Below are 19,173 nucleotides of genomic sequence, written 5' to 3'. Positions count from 1 at the left end.
GGTCAAGGTAAGGTCTCTAGCCTCAGATAACACCCGTCTTATCAAAGAAAGGTCCAGTGCCACACAAAATTGTAGGTATATGTCACTTCATCCATTCTCTCAACAGAGAGGGTGAGAGAGTGTGTGTGTGTGTGTGTGTGTGTGTGTGTGTGTGTGTGTGCACGTGCGTGCTGGTTCTGGGGCTTGAACTCAGGACCTGACCTTTTCCCCCTCAAAGCTAGTGCTTCACCACTTGAGGCCCAGCTCCACTTGCAGCTTTGTTGCTGGCTGGAGTCTCACTGACATCCCTGCACTGTGGGGGCTGCTCTCAGCCTCCTGTGTAGCTAGGGTTACTGGAGTGAGCCACCAGCGCCTGGCTCCACAGAGGGTTTTCTAGTTGACACTAAAGAAAACCTGCGCAGCATTTTCTAACAGGCTCTTAAACAAAGCAAATGCTCTCGAGAAGCTCTCAGGCAGAGATGGTTAATTGGAAAATACGAATGACTCGAATGAAGGTACAGTCACCCATGAAATTGACATCAATATGCATGTCAGCCTAAAGCAAGTGCACTGCACACACAGTGTAATGTGGTGGGAGGGGTAAGGCTCTGGAGAAGCCTTGGTGAACAACCAGAAGTCTTTAGTCAATCTGGCAATCAGCCCTGGTAAGACACTCAGGATGACTGACAGGGCCCAACTGAGGGTAGAGGAATACTGTGCCACATGAATCCCCTTACACTAAATTTCATGCGAACATCTCAACTCGATACAAGGAACCACACACTCAGGAAAAACGAAGCTGGGTTCCTGGTGGCTCATGCCTGTAATCCCAGTTACTCAGGAGACTGAGAGCTGAGGTTCGAGGTTCAAAGCCAGCACAGGCAGACAAGCCAGCCTAAGCAGAAAAATCCAAGAGACTTATCTGCAATTAACCAGCAAAAAGCCCAAACTGGAGGCTTGGTTCAGGTGGTAGAGCACCAGCTATGCCTAGAAAGGTCAAGAGAAGGAGTGTGAGGCCCTGAGTTAAAGCCTTAGTACCAGGAACAGCAAGTGCTTTTGATTCATTAAAAGCAATTTTCAACCGGCACCTGTGGCTCACACCTGTAACCCTAGCTACTCAGGAGGCTGAGAATTGAGGATCAAGGTTCAAAGGCAGCCCAGGCAGGAAAATCTGTGAGACTTTTATCTCTAATTAACCACCAGAAAACCAGAAATGGTACTGGGGCTCAAAGTGGTAGAGTGTAACCTTGAGTGAAAAAGCTCAGAGACCGGGGCTGGGAATATGGTCTAGTGGCAAGAGTGCTCACCTCGTATACATGAAGCAGCACCACATATACAGAAAATGGCCAGAAGTGGCGCTGTGGCTCAAGTGGCAGAGTGCTAGCCTTGAGCAAAAAGAAGCCAGGGACAGTGCTCAGGCCCTGAGTTCAAGGCCTAGGACTGGCAAAAAAAAAAAAAAAAAAAAAAAAAAGCTCAGAGACCGCACCCAGGCCCTGAGTTTGAGTTCAAGACCTTGCCCAGGCCCTGAGTTCAAGTCCCACAACTGACAAAAAATAAAGAGCAATTCCCTTGAAGTCAAATACTAAACTGTACCATGGTACCACAACTGGAAAAATACAGACAGTAGAATATTCAAGAATCCTAATTATTCTATCAAACAAATTACAAGGAAACCAAAGGATAAAAAAACAACAACTATAGATTTAAATAAACTTAAAGAATATATCATCCAGGTACCAATGGCTCACACCTGTAATCCTAGCTACTCAGGAGGCTGAGATCTGAGGATCACATTTCAAAGCCAGCAGGAAAGTCCATGAGACTCATATTTCCAATTATCACCAGAAAACTAGAAGTAGCATTGTGGCTCAAAGTGGTAGAGTACTAGCCTTGAGCTGAAGAACTCAGGGGACGGTGCCCAGGCCTAGAGTTCAAGAACACACACACAATTTTTTTTTTTTAAGTATCTCAAAAGCAATGTGAGAATCATATTTAGAATCTAATTAAAACATACTTAAGAAATACATGAGTTTATTGGGGAAATGTTCTTGGCAGTAGCTAGGTTTGAACTCGAGGCCTGCACTTGCTCGCCAAGGGCTCTACTGCATGAGCCGTGCCCCTCTCCCCCTTCTAGAAGAGACTTGGAAGATCTGTAGACCAAACATTTGATAGGAAAGGAAACCAGGGCATCCTGCATGCTAGACAAGTACTCTACCACTAAGCCACATTCCCAGCCCGAGAACTACTTTTCAGATACCACTGTGGTACAATGTGTTGCTAAAGGAAAAGTCTTCGCCTTCTGGAGATACACACTGAATTACTTATGGGTGACAAGACCCAATGTGTAGAATTTCCCTCAAAGCCCCAAGGGAAGGGAGTAGATAAAAACCCAGATAAAATCATTTCTGCGGGAGCATAAAGGCTGCAGAAGCTACAGGACAGGAGGGTTCCATATATTATTCTGTCCATTTTGTGTACCTTCATGTTAAAAAGGTTGAAAATCCCACAGTATGCTACAAATCCAAATGTTCATACTAAATTCTACACCAAAAGAAGGATGAGGGCTGGGAATATGACCTAGTGGTAGAGTGCCTGCCTCGTATATATGAAGCCCTGGGTTTGATTCCTCAGCACCACATATATAGAAAAAGCCAGAAATGGTGAAGCCAGGGACAGTGCTCAGGTCCTGTGTTCAAGCCCCAGGAATGGCAAAACAAACAAACAAACAAAAAAGAAAGGCGAGGGGCTGGGGATTTAACTCAGCGGAAGAGCAGGCCCTGAATTCAGTCCTCAGCTCTAGGGAAAAAGAAAAGAAGGGTGAAAGCCAGGAGCCAGTGGTTTATGCCTGTAATACTAGCTATTCAGGAGATTGAGACCTGAGGATCGTAGTTCAAAGCCAGGGAAAATCTAATTGAGACTCATCTCCAATTAATCACCAAAAAGCTGGAAGTGGAGCTTGGCTCAGCTTAGCCATGAGCAAAGGAGCTCAGAGACAGTGCCTAGGCCTTGAGTTCAAGCCCTGGGTTCGATTCCTCAGCACCACATAACAGAAAAAGCCAGAAGTGGCACTGTGGCTCAGGAGATAAGAGTGCTGGCCTTGAGCAAAAAGAAGCCAGGGACAGTGCTCAGGCCCTGAGTTCAAGCCCCAGGACTGATTAAAAAAAAAATCCTCTTTTCAGAATTCAAAATTCACCATAAGGAAATACTTGAGGATGGACAAGGAATGGATATTCACTACGATGCAGTTCATTTCAGAAAAGCCAAACAAAACTAAAGAAGGATCAAGTAAATTATGGCACAATGAAATACTATTCTTTAAGATCTTGTAGCACATACCTATAATAAATCAGATGGTAAGCAGAGGTGGGAGGATTGAGAGTTTGAGGCCAGCCTGAGCTACACAGTGATAATTTCAAAAACAAAAACAAAAAGACATTGTATTGTTAACAAGTTGGAGTAGAATTAGATTATTCTGTATCTTCTTTTCAAAAGTAGTTTAATAATTCTCTATATAATCAGGCCTTGTTTGTGTCATTTCAAAAGTCAAATAAAAACTCATCATGGCTGGGGGAGGGGTGTGTGTGATAAAGTGTCACCAAAACAAGAAAAGAAGTTCCATCATGAACTAATTAAATGATAAGTCAGTTTCACTCTGGCAGCCTTACTGAACACACATGCATCCTTTTGTTTGAGTTATCTTTGGCCAGGCTGATCTGGAACTCCTGGGCTCAAGGGATCCTCCTGTCTCAACCCCTGGAGTGCTGGGACTATAAGGTTGCACCACTCCATCCAGCCCCACAGTACTGGGGTTTGCACTCTGTGCCTCTTACTTGCTGGGCAAGTATTCTACCAGTGGAAGAACATCAACCTTGAAAGAAAAAGAAGAAAGGGACAGAGTCCAGGATCTTAGTTTAAGCCCCAAAGCGTTTTTTAAGCATTAAAAAACAAACAATCAAAAAACACCAGATTTGGGAGATTAAGATGACAAAAGTATTTATTTGTTAAGCAGACCCTTTCTGGGTAGGCCATATTGTTTCCCACTCACTCTCTGGGACAGAAGGTCAAAGAGCATCTCTGGCTGGCTGGAATCAACTGTTTCAGTCTGAAGAGACCAGGTCACTTAGTACTTTAGTTACCCATTAAAGCATCTAAGGGTCTCACCTCATAGTCTTTCCTTGGAAGGATCTCATCTTCCTCTTCTTGGGTCTCCCCAAGGATGGTCTAGAAAAAAACAGATCCACAGAAGGAAGACCTTTTTACTAGTGAGGAGTGCGAAGGATGCAGAGGTATTTATTGAAATCAGTTATTAGCTAGCTTCTAATTAAGCTGGAGCCATCACCAAAGGGGAACAAGACCTCAAAAAAAAAACAACAAAAAACCCACCCAACCTTTTGGGGGTGGGGATGGGGAATATGGGTGGAGATCTCGGCACCCAGCCGAGCTATTCATTTCTATAAAATGACACGTTCTCCAAATAACCACTCTCATCTCCGTGACACTTCCGAGATGCCCAACACCAGCTTCGGGAGGGAGGAAATCCAGGTTCCATCTGACGCGCCACACACATCTAAAAGTCAACTCTGGGGTCACCACAACTCAAGTTTTCCCAGGTTGCTTTGCAGGAGGAGGCTGGATTGTCAGTGACCCAGAAAGGATGAGGCCAGCCAGGGAGGCACGGAGCACCACAAGGACTCAGACTGAAGAAAACGCCCGTCCCCTGCACCACTCTTTCGGGATGGGGACGAACGGGTAGACAGACGGCGGGAGTCAGCTCCCGGATTCGAATGGGGGACTGGGCCCGGGGAGCGGGGCGGAGGCGCCCGGATCCGCGCCGCGCGGCCCCCAGGCCCCACCCCAGCCACCTGCCGGCGCCCGGCCCCACCCCCCGGCGACGCCTCCCCCGTCTCTTAGCAACCGCCCCCTCCCCGCCCGGCCCCACCCGCTCCTCACCAGCTCCTCCGGGGTGCGGGTCTCGCGCTCGCCGCAACAGCAGCACCACCGGCAGCAGCAGCACGGGGACCCCCTGCACCCCGCCATCTTCCTCTTTTTACTGCCACTTAGGACCCCTCGGTCAAACCCCGCCTCCCTAAGATGCGTCCCTCACGTGACTGGCCCCTGAAGGACCACGTGCCCCTCTCCAGCCCTGCGACGGAGACCGGGAGTGGCTGCCGACGGGTGGGGCGAGGGCCCGCGTCACATGACGAGAAGACAGCTTCCCACAGGACCTCTGGGCGCGGCCATGTTGGAGGCGGGGCTTCCGGTCGTCCACACGGCTGTCCCGCCTCCCTTGGCAACCCCCGCCCCGCCCCCCGCCCGCGCGCCCCGCCCCTCCGCGCGCCCCGCCCCTCCGCGCACGACCCCGGCGGCCACCCAGGTGCGGCGCGTGGGCAGGCGAGCCTTCCGAGTCACCGGGGACCCGAGGCGGGTGAGTGGCGGCGAGTGTGGGGTCACCGGGGAGGGAGTCCCCGGAGCCGGAGGTTGCCCACTGAGCGCGGGGACCTCCTTGGCGGCGAGGAGCGCCCGAGGTCCGGCCGCCTTCTAGTCGGGCCCTCCGCCCCCCTGCGCCCCCCCAGCGGGCCTAGGGTGACCCCCCCCCCGCCGCCGCCGCCCGGGGATCCCCCGTCCTGAGGTGTGGACTGGCTTCCGAGGATCCCTGCCCGGAGGAGAGACCTCCCCCCGCCCCCGGCGAACCTAGGGGCCTGGGCCCGCATGCCCCCCCCTCCGTGACCCGGTGACCCGGTGACCGGATTCCCGTCCCTCCTGCCACCGGGCGCCCGGGGCGACTTCCTGTCCCGATCTTACACCGGCCTCCACGCCTGCCCGGAGAAGAGGTGGGCCTCCGCCCTGAGGTGGGCCCCCACACCCCCGCCCTGCCACGCCAGCGGCTGCTGCACACCGTCGTCCTCCGGGACCCTTCTGGGAGTGGTGGGCTTGGGGCCTCCCAACCGGACAACGCCCCGAGCTGGGCCAATACTCGCCTGGGGGGTATTTTGACACCGCCTGGCCAACCGGGGGTGTTGACCATTACCACAAGAACCAGCACAGGGGATGCCACAGCCAGGATACCTGGGTCTGCAAAACTCGGGGGAGGGAGGGAAGACAAATCTCTTTAACTCACAGTTACAGCCCTGGTTTCTGTGGCGGCTCAGCCTAAAGTGGCTAAATGGTGGGTGTTGCTTGAACTATGGCACAGGCTAGTTTGCCAGAGATTCAGTCTCCTGCACTCCGGTAGGTGACTAATGTGACTGACATTCCCTGGAATGCAGGAGGGGGTCCTGGCTGCTGGGCCTTTTTTTTCCCCTTCCTCTCCCCTCACTAGGAATCTGGAGCTATAATAGGTCAGACATGTTAGGGAGAGGCAGCCTGGGCACAAAACTTCTTAGTGTGAATCAGCTTGACTTGGGATGCATCCAGGTGTATTCTGCAATTGCAAGTGTCGTAGAGGAGTGGAGCGCTGGGTTTCACCAGGTTCCTGGAAAGTCCTGGCCCCCAGATGTTTAATTACACATCTGGAACCAGGCTGGTGTTTCCTGGTTGTTGCCTGTTATTGTCTTCATCACCACATGATTTCTCACTACTGTGTGTTTCCCTGCTACCTGCTTGCAAGAGCTTTTTTTTTTTTTTTTTTTTTTTGTCACGGGGCTTGAACTCAGGGCCTGGGAGCTGTCCCTGATCTCTTCCACTCACAGCTAGTACTCTGGGTGCACTTCCAGTTTTCTGGTGGTTAATTGCAGATATGAGTCTCATGGACTTCCCTGCCTAGGCAGGCTTTGTGTAAGGTCCACCGCCCTCTCCCCGTAGGGCTCCTTGCAGATGCCCCCTACCTCTTTTAAGTCTGCACCCAGTATCTGTGTTACCTAGGTAACTGGCACACCTGGAGGCAGTTCCAATCCACCTGGCCACACCTCCTGCCTTTCCCTAATCTGGCTCAATCCTCCTCCCGGCTCCCTTTCCTTTTTTCTCTTTCTCTTGTTCCCTTTTCTCTCTCTCCTTTTCTCTCTTGTTCTTGTCTTCCTTCCCTTCTGTCTCCCCAGGCCTCCATCTTGTGTGGGCAGGCAGTTTGCTCTCCCCCAAATAAACTCCTTTCTCCTGAACCATGGTGGTGGGTTTTCTTTCCAGTGAACCTTCAATTTGAACCTCTATTCTCAGACTTTAGCCTCCTGAGTAGCTAGGATTACATAGGATTACAGGCATGAGCCACCAGCATCTGGCTAAGAGCTGTGTTTTGTTCCATTTTTTTTGTCTTAATTCATATTTGTCTTAATACCTTCACTAAACTGCCAGATGGTGTCTTGCCCAATTGTCCAGCCTGTAGTTATTAGTTATTATGGCCAGGGCTCTTTTTTCTTTCTCCAATTTAGTCCTAGCGATTAAATCTAGGACCTTCTACTTGCTAGCCTACCACTTGAGCTGTGTTCCCCCGCCCCTCCCCCCACCTTTTGTTTTTATTTTGAGGCTGGAGTCTTGGTACCTTTTTGGCCCAGGCTAGCTTGGAAGTCAGAATCACCGATTAGCTGGTATGACAGGCATATGGCACCATGCCCCGCAGGCCTCCTCTGGGGGTAACTGCACTTGCTGAGATGACTTGGACTTCTTGACTTTGTTCTGATTAGACATGAACCCATGCCCTCCTTGGACTTGAATCTGCCTGGTTCTGGAAGCCCATGCCATGTTAAGTTCTAACCCACCACTCCACAGCATAGACACAGTAATAGGAGACGTCCCCGGCTGGGCTGGCTAGGGAATCCGGTGACCCTGAAGGGCTGGTGGCCTTATCTCCTCCCACTGCTGCAGCGCCCCGCCCGCGTCCCCCTCCTCCTCCTACTTCCCTCTGGCCTGGAAGCCTTGCTCCCGCCCCTCGCCACCGCTGAGCCCTAGCTTGGGGCTCTTTGTTTCAGCTCCGCCCAGTTGCCCCCACCCGCCGGGGAAGGTTCCTCTGTCTTATCCTCCTCCTGGGCCTAAGCTGGCAGAGATGGACCACCGGAAAGCCAGGGTCCTCTCCGCTGGCCACTGCTGCCCCTCCCTACAAGAGTGGGCCTCGCAGGCAGGCAGTGTGGGGCTCTCTGTGCCAGCCGGCATCAGGTAGCCGTCGCCGAGGATCTGTGGGCGGAAGGCGCATGTGTCAGGGCCGGGCGGGGTTGTCCTGCAGGGAGCCAGGCTGCAGGCACAAAGCTTGAGGCCGCGCAGACCGCGCACACTGTCGTCATCGCAGCTGTGTCGCTGGGAGCCGCGGTGCAGGGGCCGGGTGAGCGATGCGGCTTTCTTCCTGTTAAACACAGCGTCCCTCGCCGGAGCCGGCTACTTAGCTGTGCCTGGGGCTTAGCAGCCTGCTCTCTGATGCCCCCCTCCCCCCCTCCCCACCCTGTGCAGCCGGAGCGCAGCCATGGTGAATGAGGCGGGCAGGAGTGGGGGCGCCCACCCCCGCTCTGAGGGCAGCAGCAGTGGCAGCGAGAGCTCCAAAAGCAGTTCACGATGTTCCACGCCGGGCCTGGACCCCGAGCGCTACGAGAAGCTCCGGGACAAGATGAAGCGGAGGATGGAGTCTGGTGACAAGTGGTTCTCCCTGGAGTTCTTCCCTCCCCGAACTGCCCAGGGAGCTGTCAACCTGATCTCAAGGTGAGCCACGTGGTTAAGGAGGGGTGAGCTGGGCACCCCAGGCTGCATGTTGTGTGTGTGTGTGTGTGTGTGTTGGTCCTAGGGCTTGAACTTAGGGCCTGGCCTCTGTCCCTTAGCTTTTTCACTCAAGGCTGGTGCTCTACCAGTTAAGCCACCCTTGAGCCACACCTCACTTCCAGCCTTTGGATGCTTAATTGGAGTGTGTCACAGACTTTCTGCCTGGGCTGGATTTGAACTGTGATCCTCAGATCCCAGCTTTCTGAGTAGCTAGAATTGCAGACCCGAGCTACCAATGCTGGCTCCAAGGGCTGCACTTTAACCCAGTAAGAAAACACAGCCACCCGAAGTAGGAAGGAGCAGAGGCCAGAGAGGCCGTTTATGACTTCTTTAGTGTCAGATATTTCTAGACCAACACTTGAAAGGCTTAGAGATGTTGATTCTAACATTCCTTGGCAGAATTTGAGGCACAGATCGTGGGTAGCGTAGGAAGCCACAGAGCAAGCAGCAGCTTAGGGTACGTGTTGAGCAAATTGGGAATTGGGGTTATGCTTCCCGAAATCTAGAAATGCCAACTGTGTTAGGTTACCACTTGGTGAATTTCAGTTCCTTTTCTTTAAAGAAAGGAAAGCTTATGCATTTTGCTGTCTGTAGTCCTCACACGTTACTCTCAAGTTGCTCTGAAGTTGAAAGGCACAGGACATTTAAATAAATGGTCACAACCCTGAACACACACGCTCATGCCCACGCAGGCTTTGGAGACTAAGTCAGGAACTGGCCTGGCTCTGCAGGACTGTTGGGCATCGGAGGCTGCTCAAAGGAAACGAGCGTCTACTGACCTTTGCCTGGGCCCAGAATGAGGCTCTGCCTGTCCCAGAGGCTTCTCACTCTCCTTGTGAGACGCTAGGGAGGTGTGGACCCTGGTCACAAACAAAGTGGCACCTCCCAGGTAGGTTATCTCTGTGATCTCGGTAATGTGTATGTGTGCCCCAGGCTCAGTTCTAAGTGCTGTGGGCCATTTCAGACCTCCTCCACTTGGTTGATATGGAATAGATAAGACACTGAGTCTCGGAGAGTTTCTTGAATTTTCCTGAGATCCCACAGCTATTCCGGGAAACCTGAAGATGACACAATTTTACATGCGTACTTTTCTAGTCTCCCACTCCTCTCCCCTGAGAAGGGTGAAGGGTAGCGTCCCCCGCAGGGGCCTGTCATCAGAAAGAAACCCCCTACAGGTTTGACCGGATGGCCACAGGTGGCCCCCTCTTCATCGATGTGACCTGGCACCCTGCAGGCGACCCCGGCTCAGACAAGGAGACCTCCTCCATGATGATCGCCAGCACGGCTGCCAACTACTGCGGCCTGGAGACCATCCTGCACATGACCTGCTGCCGGCAGAGCCCGGAGGAGATCACCAGCCACCTGCACAAAGCCAAGCAGCTGGGCCTGAAGAACATCATGGCGCTGAGGGGAGGTATGGCTCCCGCTTTCCTGGCCGGAGGCTCCACACTGAGCAGGCTCAGGGTCCTCTCCCGGCCTGCAGTCAGTCGGCATCGTGGGAGGCGCTACCCAGGTGGGGCTGCCTCCGTCACCTCACATAGGACTTCAGCCAGGATGCAGCCGGTGCTTGGTAACCCCCGTCCCAGTGGCACAGATGTGTACATGGCAGACTGAGCCTGGCCTGACGGATCGCAGAGCGCAGCCTGGGTTCACCCAGGAGCCTCTCCCATGCCTGTGACCATCAGGCAACGCACAAGTGGGCTGAGGGAGGCTGAAGGGGGAGGAGGGGGTCTGTGGCCTTCTGCAGAACCACTTCTCTCAAGACGAGTGGAAAACTCCCAGGAGGCAGGAACTAGAGAGAGTTGGGGAGCCCCCAGGAGGGCAGGAACAGGGCTGCTGAGCACTCCTGGGGTACCAGGGCCCAGCCAGGGGCCCTAGCTCCTGCAGGTTCACTGGAGACCCCTCTGGCCTCCACCATTAGCACTGTGCCTGCCAGTACACACGTACATGTACACATGTGCAAATGTGTACACGTGTGCCCCCAGTACACATTTGGCAGCTGGCTGCTTCCCACTACGTGCCAGTGGCAAGGTCAGACTTACACAGTGTGAAGCCTCAGCCTTTTTGAGGCTCCCACAGCCCCGAGTCTAGGGGTAGGCAGAGAGAACAAAAGGACTGGAGGTCAGGTGAGACCCTGTAACCATGACCTCTAGCGGCCCTGCAGACCCCATAGGTGACCAGTGGGAGGCGGAGGAAGGAGGTTTCAACTGTGCTGCAGACCTGGTGAGGCACATCCGAAGCGAGTTTGGGGACTACTTTGACATCTGCGTGGCAGGTGAGTGGCCCATGTGTCCATCTGGATGGATGGGGATGAGCAGAGGAAGGGGGAGAAGAGGCCTGGGAAGACCTGCCGGTATTGTTCAGGACATGACAATCGGAGCCACACCTGTGGCCCTGGAGTACATTCCAGGTGAATTACACGCTGTCCTTGCACCCGCCCGCCGCCCCCCAGTGGTGCCGCTGCTTCACACGCTGCCAGCAGCTTCCCAGCCCTCTTCTTGACCAGGGTGAATCTTTTTTTACTCCATGACAGACTGATGCTTGAAAGTAGTCATTTTATTATCTCCATCCCTTTCTTGAAGCAGAGCTCCGCCTTGTTCTAATTTTCCTATGTAATGTAGATCCTAGCTTTTCAGTCCTGGACTCCCATTAAAAATATTTAACTACTGGGTGCTGGTGGCTCATGCCTATAATCCTAGTTATAATCCTAGTTATTCAGGAGATCTGAGGATCGAGGTTCAAAGCCAGCCCAGGCAGAAAAGTCCATGAGATACTGATTTCCAATTAACCAGCAAAAGGCCAGAAGTAGAGGTGTGGCTCAAGTGGTAGAGTGCCAGCCTTGAACAGAAAAGACTACAGAACAGTGCCTAGGCCTTGAGTTCAAGCCCCAGTACCAGAACACACACACACAAAAATAGTATTTAAGCTGGATTCAGTTGTACTCCTGTAATCCTAGCTGCAGAGGAAGCGGAGGTCAGAAGAATCATGGCAAAAACACAAAACTTTCTCTGAAAAATAAGCAAAAAGGGTTTTGGGGAGCGGGTGGTTCAAGTGTTAGAGCACTGGCCTAGCAAGCTTGGGACAGAATTAAAACTGTAGTATAAAGGGGCTGGGAATATGGCCTAGTGGTAGAGAGCTTGCCTAGCATGCATGAAGCCCTGGGTTCAATTCCTCAGCACCACATAAACAGAAAATGCTGGAAGTAGCTCTGTGGCTCAAGTGGAGCAAAAAGAAGCCAGGGACAGTGCTCTGGCCCTGAGTTTGAGCCCCAGGACTGGCAAATAATAATAAAAGCCAGGCACCAGTGGCTTATGACGACTACAGTCCTAGCTACTCAGCAGGCTGAGATCCGAGGATCACAGTTTGAAGCCAGCCTGGGCAGACAAATCCTGAAGACTCTTACCACCCATTAATCACTAAAAAGCTGGAAGTAGAGCTATGGCTCAGATGAATACCAGCCTTAAGAGAAAAGGCTAAAGGTGCCCAGGCCCTGAGTTCAAGCCCCAGCAAGGGTTCGGTAAATAAATACATTCCACAGTACCCCAGGAGCTGCCCGACTGGGCCCGAGCGTGCGTGTTCCACTCGGTGGTCCCCAAGTGCAGCTTGATCTGCCTGGCTGGTTGAGGCAGGACAGGGTGGGGCATCTGGAGCAATCCGCCCAGAGGCTCCCACATTTCACCTGTCTGCTCCATGCTCCTGGGGGTGTGATCGTGGGGCCCACGGCTAGGAGCTGCCCTGCCACCCAGAGCCCGGAGGAGGCCATCCTCCCCCCTCTGTGCTCCCTACTGACAGGCTATCCCAAAGGCCACCCCGAGGCAGCGAGCTTTGAGGACGACCTGAAGCACCTGAAGGAGAAGGTGTCTGCGGGCGCCGACTTCATCATCACGCAGCTCTTCTTCGAGGCTGACACCTTCCTCCACTTCGTCAAGGCCTGCGCAGACATGGGCATCACCTGCCCCGTTCTCCCCGGGATCTTTCCCATCCAGGTGAGGGGCAGCATGACTGAGGCCTCCCCCAACTCCCAACCCACCGTCCCAGCCCAGGCCGGCGCTCAGCAGAAGTGCTGAGCTCAAAGCGCTTCCATCAGACAGACAGGCCGCCTCTAACCTCCTAAAATAGCAACTGTGTTTGCTCAGAGTAGTGTACATTGGCCTATTGACAAGTGTCACCAAAAGGGACTCTTATCACAACAAGTTGTAGTTAAAGTCAGTATTTCCCAAACTTAGCTGTCATCAGAACTGTTAATTAAGCTCGTCCCAAGGCTGGATTTCCAGGCCCACTTCCAGAAATTCTGATGCATCCGGGCTCTTGCAGACCCGGGGGGCCTGAGCACTGTCCCTGAGCTGCTGGAGCTCAAGGCTAGCATTCTATCACTTGAGCCACAGGTCCACTTCCGGCTTCCCTATTTATGTGGTATTGAGGGCTTTGTGCATGCATGGCAAGCACTCTACCACTAAGCCACATGCCCAGCCTGTATTTTACTCTTAAGATTGACAGGACTTCTGGGTACTGATGGCTTCCACCTGTAATCCTAGCTACTTAGGAGGCTAGTTCAAAGCCAGCCCGGGCAAGAAAGTCTGTGAGACTCATCACCAGAAGTGGCCCTGTGGCTCAAGTGGTAGAGTACTAGACTTGAGCTGAAGAGCTAAGGGACAGAACCCAGGCCCTGAGTTCAAGCCCCATGACTGACAAAAAAAAAACACAAAAGATTGGCAGGACTAGCCAGGCACCATGGCTCACATCTGTAATCCTAACTACTCAGGAAGGCTGAGATCTGAGGATTGAGGTTCGAAGCCAGCTCAGGCAGGAAAGTCTATGAGACTCATCTCCAGTTAACCAAAAAGCAAGAAATGAGCCAAGTGCTCGTGGTTCACACCTATAATCCTGGCTACTCAGGCAGCTGAGATCTGAGACTCAGTTTGAAGCCAGCCCAGGCAGGAAAGTTGGTAAGACTCTTACCCAACCACCAAAAGTAAAAGCTGAGCTGTGGCTCAAGTGGTAGCAAAAAAAGCTCAGGAACAGCACCCAGGCCTCTAGTTCAAGCCCAAGAACCAGCAAAGAAGAAAAGGATTGACAGGTGAGCCTGGTGGTCTGGGAACAGCAAAGGGCCACAAGGCTGATGGCGGGTGCTGCGGGCAGCTCCTGGTCCCTGACTTTCCCCGCCTCACAGTGTGACACTGCATTTGGCCTGGAGACAGGGCAGGGCAGGCTGGGCACAAAAGCAGGCTAGGCATTCGGGGTGGGAGACGGGCCAGATGACCCCAGATGACCCCCCGCCCCCCCCCCCCGGTCTTGGTAGGGATACTCCTCCCTTCGACAGCTTGTGAAGCTGTCCAAGCTGCAAGTGCCACAGAAGATCAAGGACGTGATCGAGCCCATCAAGGACAACGACGCTGCCATCCGCAACTACGGCATTGAGCTAGCAGTGAGCCTGTGCCAGGAGCTTCTGGCCAGTGGCCTGGTGCCGGGCCTCCACTTCTACACCCTCAACCGTGAGATGGCCACCACAGAGGTGCTGAGGCGCCTGGGCATGTGGATCGAGGACCCCAGGTGAGGGCAGAGGCTTGGGGAGCCCCCCAGGGAAGACAGTGCGGCCAAGGGGTGGCACTGGCTGGCACTGGTGAGGTGGCTGTCCCGTGCCATGGTGAGCTGGGTCCCCCCTGAGGACCTGGGGTGCTGTCAGGGCCCAGCTCCCCCCACCACGCCGTGGTCCTGTCTCCCGGCTGTCTCCAGGCGCCCCCTGCCCTGGGCCGTCAGTGCCCACCCTAAGCGCCGGGAGGAGGATGTGCGCCCCATCTTCTGGGCCTCCAGACCCAAGAGCTACATCTACCGCACCCAGGACTGGGACGAGTTTCCCAATGGCCGCTGGTGAGGAACCCGGCGTCTGGGGAAGGGGGTGCAGGAACGACTCCCGCGGGAGCCCGGGCTCCGGAGTGTGCCCCGACAACTCCCCCCCCCTTCCACGCTCCTTGCCAGGGGCAACTCCTCCTCGCCAGCCTTCGGGGAGCTGAAGGACTACTACCTCTTCTACCTGAAAAGCAAGTCGCCCGCCGAGGAGCTGCTGAAGATGTGGGGCCAGGAGCTCACCAGCGAGGAGAGCGTCTTCCAGGTCTTCGCACACTACCTGTCAGGAGAGCCCAACCAGCAGGGCTACAGGGTGAGGGCGGCTGGCCGTGTTCTCTGGGCCCCCTACCCGGTGTCTAGCTGTGGGTCTTGCAGGGGGGGGGGGGTGTGTGCCTGTTCCCATTCCCCCCTCCCCTGAGCTGCCTGGGCTTCTCTGCAAAGGAGCCCATGGAGGCAGCCAGGCTGGGACCCCAGTCTGAACCCATGGCTCCCGTGGCCCACTGCCTTCCCCGCTCCCCCCATCCCCCAAGGTGACATGTCTGCCCTGGAATGACGAGCCCCTGGCTGCTGAGACTGGCCTGATGAAGGAGGAGCTGCTGCGCGTGAACCAGCATGGCGTCCTCACCATCAACTCCCAGCCCAATGTCAATGGAAAGCCATCCTCTGACCCCATCGTGGGCTGGGGCCCCAGCGGCGGCTACGTCTTCCAGAAGGTGTGGGGGGACTCGTGGGAGTGACACGAGAGTAGAATGAACGGGGGCTGGCACTTTAAGTGACATAGACTTGGCCTGAGCCTCAGTTTTGTCTTCTGTAAAATGGGGGGGAAGCATGAAGGATGTAGGAAGCAGTGTCTGGATGGGCTCCGCAGAGCTGCCAGCGGTGGACTGTTTTCAGAACCGAAGCCTCTGGGTCCTGGCTATAGAAAGATCTGTGTTTCCTAGCTGGCTCCCAGCCCAGTCGCCTCCTCTGTGTATTGAGCGCCTGCCCTGCCATGCTGTGAACATTCTAGCAGCCAAATGTATATAAACCCAGCTCCGTCCTGATGGCCACGGTGCTAGAGGCAACGTCTGGGTTGCTGTCGCCCAGTGGCTGGGATGCTGAGTTGCCCCAGGCCTCGCTCAGCCTGTCAGCCCCATGTGGCTGTGTTCAGCTCCCCACATGCCCTCTCCCCCAGACATAAACCGCCCCTTGTACATTCACCAGCTCAGGCTGCTCCCTATCCTGCTGCCCTCGGGGTCCTCTACCTGTGGGGTCTCTTGGGGGGGGGCGGTGCCCTGGGGAAGAAGCTGGGTGGATGTGACAAGTGCCTGTCTCCCCCAGGCCTACCTAGAGTTCTTCACTTCCCCCGAGACTGTGGAGGCGCTTCTGCAGGTGCTGAAGAAGTATGAGCTCCGGGTCAATTACCACATCGTGGATGTGAAGGTGAGCGGGCTCCCACCATTCCGGCAGGACTCAGTGGGAGCACACCCACATTCATTCCTTCAGGCCACCAAACCTTCCTCGGCCAGGTAGAACAGCCAGACGTACAGATAAAGCCAGGCCTGAGGCCAGGCACTTGTGGCTCATGCCTATAATCCTAGCTACACAAGAGGCTTAGATCTGAGGATTGCGGTTCAAAGCCACCCTTGGCAGCAAAGTCAGTGAAGACTCTTACCTCCATTTAGCCAGACAACTGGAAGTGGCAGTGTGGCTCAAAGTGGTAGAGCTCGGGCCTGGAGATCAAGCCGTATGACAAAAACAAAACCAGGCCCCTGCTCTCCAGGAGCTCCCAGCCTAGTGAGAGAGACCGGTCAGTGTGAGTGGGAAAGTTGAATTCAGTAAAGGGTGCTCGCTGTGGAATCCAGAGGAACGACATCTACCTAAGAGGTTGGGGAGGCTTTCCCGAAGGGTCCTGTGTAGACAGGACCTTCTAAGGGAAGGGGAGAAAGGCATTGGGGCAAGGGCACAGGACATGCCGAGGCACCGCAGTGTCTCTGGGGACACTGGGAACAGGAGATGTTAACCTCCAGTGGGTGCCAGGGGACCTAATTGCCCTGCCTAAAGTTTGCGGTTCTAGCGGTAGAGTAGCTTAGCTCTGGTGGAGTAGCTTGGCTTTGTTTCATTTTAGGCAGATCACCTACGGGTAGCCATAGGTAAAGGCAGGAGAGGGCCAGAGCCAGGGAGGCCAGTGGAGGGAGGCCCTTATGATCCAGGCAAAAACCAGGCCTGCTGTGGGCTAGATGAGGGGCTGACCAGACTAGGTAAGTCTGGGTTTCGGGTTTTGGGTGGCCGTCATGGGGCCTGAACTCAGGCCCTAAGCACTGTCCTTAAGCTTTTTCTCTCAAGGCTAGTGCTCTTCCACTTGGAGCCACAGCGCCACTTCTAGTTTTCTGGTGGATAATTGGAACTAAGATTTTTAGATTTTTCTGTCCAGGTTGGCTTTGAACTGTGACCCTCAGATCTCAGCCTCCTGAGTAGCTAGGATGACAGGTGTGAGTCACTGACACCCAGTTTAGGTCTGGGGTTTTCACACACAATGCCATTGTCAGGGGCAGGAAGCGGTGAGTTAGCTGGAGGTGACTGAAAGACTGTGGGTATCTCTGGTTTAATCCCACCCATGCCCCTCTCCCACCTCAGGGTGAGAACATAACCAATGCCCCTGAACTGCAACCCAATGCCGTCACGTGGGGCATCTTCCCTGGCCGGGAGATCATCCAGCCCACCGTGGTGGACCCCGTGAGCTTCATGTTCTGGAAGGTAAGGGAGCCGGGAAGGAGCCTGCCCTGCCACCTTCAGGACTGCAGGAAAAGTGCAGCTGCCGTCCCCCCCTGCGCTGTGAGCCACAGACTTGGCCTGCAGAGCCACATGGTCCTGTGGTTCCTCCAGGTCTGGGCAGGATGGCAGTGGCCTTGGGACCCGTGCTGTTCCTGGAGGGCACAGTAGAAGCCTGACCAGAGGCAGCCCTGGTGCCTTGGCCTGCATGTGTGTGCATACACACACACACACACACTTGTGTGTGTGTGTCTGCAGGATGAGGCCTTTGCCTTGTGGATTGAGCAGTGGGGCAAGTTGTATGACGAGGAGTCCCCGTCCCGTGCCATCATCCAGTACATCCATGACAACTACTTCCTGGTCAACCTGGTGGACAATGAGTTCCCACTGGACAACTGCCTGTGGCAGGTGGTGGAAGACACATTCGAGCTGCTCACCAGGCCCCCCGAGCGCAGCCGGGAGGTGGAGGCCCCCTGAGCCCAGGGCCTGGCATCCTTCGCTGGGCCCACTTACGTCCCCATGACCTTCAGAACTGCTCCTCTTGGGAGGCCCCAGCCTCCACTACTCACGGACTTATGGCAGCGAGGCCTGCAGGAGGCAGCTAGGCTCTGGCTGGAACAGAGTCAGCACCACGTGGGGCCTGGCACACTCGCTGGGAGTGCATGCTCCGGGTAGGGGGCACTGCGGGGGTCAGCACACCCCCCTTCCTGAGAGGTGGGGGGGTGGGTGCTTGCCTCACACCAGGGCGGCCTCTGGAACTAACAGAGCACCCAGTGGACTTGCACGCGGAGCCTGCGTGGGACGGGCTGTGAACTCAAGTGAACTCAGCAGGCACTCGCGGCGCCAACGAGGACATGGCAGAGTGAAGGTACCGCCTCGTCCACTTTGTAGATGCCACTGCGATGGAAGGGGCATGCTGCTACCCGCCTCCATGCTTGGCTGGCCAGGCGCCGTGCCCGGGGACAGGCCCAATAACACACACGTTTCTTGCCACCTCCAACCTCAACTGGGTTCTCCCCCGGCCCCAGGCCTGCGCCTTTACGTGGCTGTCTCCGCCCGGATGGCCGGAAGGAAAAGCACCCCCGTGGCTAAAGGCACTCCTAGCCCTTGTGCGCGGTGGGCTCTCCTTCCTTCTGCCCACTGACGGTCAGAGGCCAAGTCAGGGCCCACCCGAGCAGGGGCCCACGTCTGCCGATGGCTGGGCACAGCCGTGCCCTGGCTGGCGTTCCTCGTGCCAGCCACGGCCCTCTGCTCAGCCTGGCACCCCTCCCAGGAGTCAGCCCACAGCTCTGGCCCGGGGCAGGGGCCAGCAGGTGCAGCTGGCTGCGCTTTCCTGGCTCCTGGCCTGCGGGGCGGGGCTGGCCGGGCAGGAAGGAAGCGTGCACCTGGATGTAGGTGTGGGAAGAATAGCCGAGGGCGGCCTTCAGACGAGACCCCAGACGCAACCAGGGCGGAGCAGGCCTTTTATTGTCCCCCGAGCGTCCCTCTGGAGCTGCGCTCGCAGGGTGGGGGCGGGGGCCGCCGAGGGAGCCGGGCCTCAGCTCTGCGCACTGCCCCCCGGGGCCCACTCACAGCTGCAGCCGGCCCCTTGTCCTGCCCCACGAGAGCTAGCGCGCGTGCACCACAGCTGGGGGCCTGGGCAGTTCCCGGCGGCCCCCCGGGGAGGGGGGGCTTGCGGCTGGCTCCTCTCTGGGGCTCCTGGCTGTCACACGCTGGTGCCACTTTTGAAAGGCCTGGGACCGGGGAGGGACAGAAACAAGCTCTTTGGCTCCCTTCAAGGCATGTGCTGTGGCCTGCCAGGGCGCCACCTGTGCCCGCTCGTGTCCTCCCCAGAGGCCCCTCCGCTGCCCGGGCAGCCCGCCCGCCCTCCCCGAGGGTAAACACACAGTCCCAGAATAGCCTTGACGTGAACCGGCAGCTGTGCTT

General features: G+C 55.4%; 3 protein-coding genes across 5 annotated transcripts in view; 1 reads left to right on the top strand and 2 right to left on the bottom strand.

Annotated features, from left to right (window-relative positions):
* The window catches only part of Clcn6 (chloride voltage-gated channel 6), a 31,835-nt gene extending 26,680 nt beyond the window's left edge, over window positions 1-5,155 (bottom strand). The window contains exons 1-2 of the mRNA XM_048350239.1: window positions 4,930-5,155; window positions 4,141-4,200 (exon numbers count right to left, since the gene is read on the bottom strand). Of these exons, the coding sequence (XP_048206196.1) occupies window positions 4,141-4,200; window positions 4,930-5,016 (147 nt within the window). The 5' untranslated portion in view covers window positions 5,017-5,155. The remainder of the gene's footprint in view (window positions 1-4,140; window positions 4,201-4,929) is intronic.
* Window positions 5,156-5,326: 171 nt separating this feature from the next.
* Mthfr (methylenetetrahydrofolate reductase) lies at window positions 5,327-18,707 on the top strand. Of its 3 annotated transcripts, none has more exons than XM_048350241.1 (12): window positions 5,327-5,404; window positions 8,350-8,595; window positions 9,828-10,066; window positions 10,817-10,927; window positions 12,445-12,638; window positions 13,952-14,202; window positions 14,386-14,520; window positions 14,629-14,809; window positions 15,027-15,209; window positions 15,817-15,918; window positions 17,113-17,232; window positions 17,506-18,707. In XM_048350241.1, exons 2-12 carry the CDS (start codon window positions 8,363-8,365, stop codon window positions 17,722-17,724), a joined length of 1,968 nt encoding a protein of 655 aa, XP_048206198.1. In that variant the 5' UTR covers window positions 5,327-5,404; window positions 8,350-8,362; the 3' UTR covers window positions 17,725-18,707. The 3 variants fall into 3 exon arrangements, with proteins under 3 accessions (XP_048206198.1, XP_048206199.1, XP_048206197.1); XM_048350242.1 differs by lacking the exon at window positions 5,327-5,404 and adding an exon at window positions 5,492-5,810; XM_048350240.1 differs by lacking the exon at window positions 5,327-5,404 and adding an exon at window positions 7,531-8,061.
* The window catches only part of C7H1orf167 (chromosome 7 C1orf167 homolog), a 17,725-nt gene continuing 17,255 nt past the window's right edge, over window positions 18,704-19,173 (bottom strand). Inside the window, 1 exon segment of the mRNA XM_048352071.1 lies at window positions 18,704-18,980. Within this exon segment, the coding sequence (XP_048208028.1) occupies window positions 18,855-18,980 (126 nt within the window). The 3' untranslated portion in view covers window positions 18,704-18,854.

Source organism: Perognathus longimembris, chromosome 7 (genome assembly GCF_023159225.1).
Source record: "Perognathus longimembris pacificus isolate PPM17 chromosome 7, ASM2315922v1, whole genome shotgun sequence".
Taxonomy (NCBI): domain Eukaryota; kingdom Metazoa; phylum Chordata; class Mammalia; order Rodentia; family Heteromyidae; genus Perognathus; species Perognathus longimembris.
This window is presented reverse-complemented; position numbering and strand designations above follow the sequence as displayed.

Excerpts from the sequence above, each read along its gene's own strand:
- Mthfr (XM_048350240.1), top strand. The coding sequence starts at position 7,952 with ATGGACCACCGGAAAGCCAGGGTCCTCTCCGCTGGCCACTGCTGCCCC. Across the intron at positions 8,596-9,827 it reads GCTGTCAACCTGATCTCAAG|GTTTGACCGGATGGCCACAG; the intron begins GTGAGCCACGTG and ends AACCCCCTACAG. Across the intron at positions 14,203-14,385 it reads ATGTGGATCGAGGACCCCAG|GCGCCCCCTGCCCTGGGCCG; the intron begins GTGAGGGCAGAG and ends GGCTGTCTCCAG.